At 49.7% G+C, this 5298-nt stretch overlaps 2 protein-coding genes and 1 long non-coding RNA gene across 3 annotated transcripts in view; 1 reads left to right on the forward strand and 2 right to left on the reverse strand.

Moving 5' to 3' along the window:
- PRDM8 (PR/SET domain 8) overlaps positions 1-2243 on the reverse strand; it is a 5594-nt gene extending 3351 nt beyond the window's left edge. Inside the window, exons 1-3 of the mRNA XM_014588930.2 lie at positions 2024-2243; positions 846-1077; positions 11-441 (exon numbers count right to left, since the gene is read on the reverse strand). Of these exons, the coding sequence (XP_014444416.1) occupies positions 11-441; positions 846-1077; positions 2024-2242 (882 nt within the window). The 5' untranslated portion in view covers position 2243. The remainder of the gene's footprint in view (positions 1-10; positions 442-845; positions 1078-2023) is intronic.
- A 2377-nt stretch (positions 2244-4620) lies between these two features.
- LOC114008309 (vegetative cell wall protein gp1-like) overlaps positions 4621-5298 on the reverse strand; it is a 15164-nt gene continuing 14486 nt past the window's right edge. The window contains exon 3 of the mRNA XM_027773065.1: positions 4621-4753. The gene's annotated coding sequence lies outside the window, so the exon portion shown is untranslated. The remainder of the gene's footprint in view (positions 4754-5298) is intronic.
- LOC106735170 (uncharacterized) overlaps positions 4997-5298 on the forward strand; it is a 4013-nt gene continuing 3711 nt past the window's right edge. Inside the window, exon 1 of the long non-coding RNA XR_001370578.2 lies at positions 4997-5121. This is a non-coding gene — a long non-coding RNA (uncharacterized LOC106735170). The remainder of the gene's footprint in view (positions 5122-5298) is intronic.

The following is a 5298-nucleotide window of genomic DNA, read 5'->3' on the forward strand; positions in this document are numbered from 1 at the left end:
GGGCGCTCACCTCCTCCTCCTGGTGCCCGCGTCTGCCGCTGCTGAGGTTCTGGGCTGGGGAGCAACTGCTACCTCCCCGGGAGTTTTCCAGTTCCCGGGCCAGGTTGTGGAAGTCCGTGGATGGCTTCGCGCTGCTGCCGCCGCCCGCGGCGGGTGGGTTGGTGCTCTCGGGGGAGGGGACCGGGAAATGGTGGATCGGGCCGGCTTTACAGAACTTGGGGCCCGGACCCAGTGGCGCCTCTTGTTGCTGCTGCTGTTGGTCTTTGCCCCCGCCGCCGCCCCCGTGGTCCTTGGTGCCCACGCCGCCGCCTTGCTCGTCTTGGGGACTCATATCAGCGCTGTGAAGTCTCTTGGGGCAGCGGAAACGCAGATGCGCCACATAAGGGAACTCAAACTGGAACCGTTGGCTGCATTCCAGGCATGTGTAAGGGGACGACCCTGCTTGGTGAACAAACACCACGCGCACGCACACACACACACAGACACACGCACGCACGCACGCACACCACATGATTACTCAGCATCGCCCCCATGCCAGTTTGCCATCATCCCCGTTACAAATTCCACCTTCATCTCTCAGGGCCCAAGTGTCCCAGCAGTGAATACACTGTCCAACCTGACCTAACTTTCCCTCCTGATTTAGGGGATACACAAGAATCAAGCCAAGCGTCCCCTGATTTATCCAAACCTATGCATCCCAGCTTCATTTCGGACTGTATCTTAGAAGCTTCCTAAGAGATGCCTAAAGTGAGGACAGGCGTTCCCACACGCGGGTTGAGCCCCCAATGCTTCCTGCATCTCCCCTGCCAGCGAAGGGCCCACACACAGGTCTCGAGCCAACCTACCATTCATTTTGTTGTGGGGTCTAGAGGGACAGAGCAAGAGTAACTCAGTCAGTTCTTTCCCGTACCAAACTAGTAACTCCTCGTCTTTGGCAATCCTGCGGAGAGAGCGGTAGAACAGCTGTCCGTTTTTAATGTAGGCTTCTAGGTTCTGCTCCTCTTTATCTCTGGCTGATTGGACGAGTCGCAGCCACATGAGCCCTTCTGAAGAACCATTTGCCGCTGAGGTGTCAACCTACAGTTTAAAGCAGAAGAAAGAGGACAAGAGGGGGAGAAAGACCATGTGAGGGAAAGATGCCAAAGGAATCAGAGCATTTTCTATAGGTTAGTCTGTTCCAAAACATTGTCTAGACCAAGCGACCTAAGTTGAGAAACAACCTTATGTTGTAATCTGTAGGCAAGATAACCACCCCCTGACCCACTGCACTAGGCATATAGACGATTTAAGCAATCGTTTTTTATATAGTGGCTGAATATCGAATGAGGACACATCTTACAATGTGTTAAGCTCCTGAGCATTTACTTCTACATTATCTCGCACTCTGAAAGCATGGGGAATTTTGTCTCTTTCCAAAGCGAAAACCCAAGATTAGATCTTAGAGGTTATGCTGTGGCACTCATCTTTCTAATTTTGGCGTGAACAATTAATAGCCTTTTCTTGTAAAGAAAGAAGAGGAACTGAGAGGCCCTTTTCCTTCAAACTCAGACTTCAATGTAATGATAGTTTACTGCCCAGACTATTAACACTGGTATTTAAATCCAAACATCAGCCACTGTCCAATGTTATAAAAGTCGAAATATTTAGGAGATGAGGAGGCCTCCAAGGTTGGAAGGCAAATGTACCCCACATGTGTAAAAGAACTTACAGAATATACTTATGTAAATAGCTTCATCCTTAGTGAAATCTCCCAAAGAGTTTAGGAAATCTCATAACTGGGGCACTGATTTAGACGTTTGTGGAATTCCAAATCAAATCTTGGTCTTTATTAACAGCATAGCAGCTGATGAGAATCTGTTTAATTTTCCTTTTCTAAGTTTTGCTGTATAAAATTGGATTGCTTGCATTACTGTGTTCTCTAATATCATCAAAACCTGTCTCTGCTTGTCCTTGGGATGATTCTTAGTTCATTTTTCACTGGATATTATTCTCATGCACCTACACAGCCCCGGTTGAGACTTACCCGGAAGATGTAAGGTACGGTTCTCTTGTCGGTAGACTTGAGGGCTATGAAAGCTATGCTGTCGTAGAGGGAAGTATGGCTCAGAACGCAGGGACCAAAGATAGCATTCTCAGGGATGTCGCAGGTGGTGTAAACACTGGTAAAAATATCTGTCAGACACTGCTGGACAGCCTTGGCATCTCCATCCCAGATGCCTCGCTGGATGCCCGAATCCTCCATCACTGAAGAGAAACACAGGACAAGGAAGTCAGTTACATTACTGCTCTTACTGCTAGGATCCAAGGCAAAACATTGCGACCACTAGACTGACTTTTCTTGTATGTGTCTGGTTTTTGCATAGCTTTTATTTCGAAAATAAAAGCAGGCTAATCTGACACATGTTAAAGATGTCAACTAATGGGTACTTCCTTTTTTGTTTGTTTAACAGTCACTGGAGTAGTTGGAGAGCTGGAGACTGCTTGGGAGAAAGCAAAAAGGGGGCTAGGAAACACTACATCATTTTTGCATTGCCTCAACATTAGATAAGGTAGGCTTTGGGGTGGCAGAGAGGGGAGAATAAAACTATTCTTTTTTATCAGCCTATAGACTTTCCTGTTTGAAATAGACTTCCAACACTTGGGAGAAGCTCCTCTCCTCCCATTTGAGAACTGGGTGCTGAGAGCTGATTTTTTTTTTTTCTTCTTTTCTTCCAAAGAGGGGAGCAGCATTAGTGAGCAGGCGAGACAGCGGAGCATGGCGAATGGATTTCAAGTGGAGTGTCAGGGCCACTAATTCCATGTCAGCTAACCTTTCTCTGCAGCCTACAAGAAGGGACGTATGTCTGCTCATTACCATAATCCAACACTGTCCCTCTGAGGCTTTAATTAAAAGCAGCAAGCAGAGGTAATTATTTTTTTCTCGACATGCTTATTTATGGATGAGGGTGAATCCCAGTTACCTTGTTATACAAGGGGGTGGATTGAGTCGCATGTGGCTCATGAAGTGAACAGGTACAGGGCAGGCCTGAAATGTCCCCCGTCTGAAACATCATGTGTAATGACTGGTGAATTCTCATTCCCCCAGATACCACGGGGTTTGGGCAAGAGGGGACAGCCCTGCAAGAGTAGTCCTCAGTGGGCTCTCCAGCTGTTTAATCCGCAGCAATTTAGAAGTAATACCCCAATGGAAGATTCTCTATTAAGCTGTCCTAAAAGGACATTTCCCTTCCTACACCACTGGACACCCGTACAAGACTTAGCTTTAAAAAAACAACAGGTATTTTTAAAATTTAAACTAACTGCCTTATTTACTCTTTCTGACTGATCTGAAGGTTTCTTCCAGTTGGTTTTTCCCTGATAATGTCACCACCGGCTGCAATTGATGTACTATTTGTATAATTTAAGTTGTGGAAAAGGGTAGACCTAAATGTTTTCCTGCAAATCTGTTCATTATGGAATAATGTTAGTAATGTCCATTTTTATCTTAATGTCTAATCATCCACTAATCTTGCCAGTGTGATGACAAGTTAGTGCTTTTATTTCTGCTCCACTTAATAGCCTGAAACTTTGGTCAGTCTCTTTATCCATTCCTTCTCCTGCGTTCCCAAATGTCAAGTACTGGGCTGAAATAAGGAGGGAAAAAAGATTCGTAAAGTAGAAACTTTATTCTGCCACACCATTATCTCTGGGCATTTTTAGCCTTCACAAGGTAGCCTTCCTGATTTCCAATTGCAAATTAAAATACATTTTTTTAAAGCAAAAACTAGACCCTCTCATCTTTTCAACGGAATCCTATTCTCCCCTTTTCAATTTCCTCCAATTCAGCGTTTTATGCGCTAATTTCTCTCTCCTTTTTAAAAGTCTTTTTTCACACAAGCGGTTCATTGTGCTGGGAGGTCGCCCTGTCACTTCGGGCAACAGCAGGGACGCCGTCATTAAAATGCGGTTCTACCTAACAATACGGTGAAAAGGTCCTCGCTATGCCGCGCTAATAGCTGTCGGCCGCGGCCGCCACGAGCCTCCAGCCGGTCACAATAACCGCCGGGCACTTGCCTGGGCTCGCCCGCCCGCGCGCGGTTGGCGTTGCCACCCAACCTTTCGCAGCTCTGCGCCCGGCTCCAGGCCCGGGGTTCTCATCTGCCCAGCGCATCCTCCCCGGAGCCGGCAGGGCCATATGCGGCGGGCCCGGCCCCCCCGGGAGCCTCCAGCCGGTCACAATAACCGCCGGGCACTTGCCTGGGCTCGCCCGCCCGCGCGCGGTTGGCGTTGCCACCCAACCTTTCGCAGCTCTGCGCCCGGCTCCAGGCCCGGGGTTCTCATCTGCCCAGCGCATCCTCCCCGGAGCCGGCAGGGCTCGCTGCTGCGGACCGCTCGCCCTCCCCTCTAGGCAGGCATTGTCTGGCGGCCGCGCGGAACCCAGTCCTTGGCTTCTCAGGCAAAGTGCTCCCCACCAGCTCCTCCCTTTGTATAATCTTATTGGCAGCAGAGATCCGCTCAACAATTATTTCCCCCTCTCTTCTGGGTACGAAGGAGAAGGAAGACCAAATGTTTCACTCTTCCCACTAAACCTGCCTTTCCCCCATCCCCCTCCTACACCCATGCAAATAGACTTACCAGAATCAGGTCAGGATCCAATCGCCCAAATAAGGCCACCTGGAACGGGGAAGATGCGATGGAGTGTTTCTTTTTTCCCTATTGTATCAGTGTACTTCCATGTCAAGAGGTGTTGGTGTTGCTGTCTGGTAGGCTCTTCCTAAAGAGAGAAGAGATGGAGAGATGGGGAGAGTGGGGAGAGAGAGAAGCGGAGAGAGTTGTACAGATGGACCCGATGCAGTGACTGACTGGCACGCAGACACACACTTTTTGTTTGCTGCACATAATCTGCCCAATGACGCGTGACAGCCCACGTCCCCTCCCTTTAACTCTTTGCTGGGCTGGGAGCTCCCTCCGGCGCCGCCTGCCTCGCCGCTTTCTCCCGGCCTGCCGGCGCCCCGCAGATCTTGAGCGCCTTCCCGAGTGGCAATGCCTTTCCGAGAGCGGCCCGACTAGTCTCCTCCTGAAGCGTGGGGGTCCTTTGGGACTGCTAGGAGGGTAAAATCCATTTCAGGATCGGAAAGGAAGGTACCGAAAGGACTGGAAAGGGCCTTTTCCCGTTTCGGTAGGCACTTGGAGAGCCTGTAACAGAGACCTGACACCCAGCGCGCTCGCGGACCCTGCGCGTATTTCCCCAGAGTCTTGAGTTCCGCGGAAGTGCGACGGGTGTGGATCAGCCCCCAGAGGTTCTCTGGCCATTCAGCC

This window comes from Tupaia chinensis, unplaced genomic scaffold, assembly GCF_000334495.1.
Source record: "Tupaia chinensis unplaced genomic scaffold, TupChi_1.0 Scaffold000318_1, whole genome shotgun sequence".
NCBI classification, from domain to species: domain Eukaryota; kingdom Metazoa; phylum Chordata; class Mammalia; order Scandentia; family Tupaiidae; genus Tupaia; species Tupaia belangeri.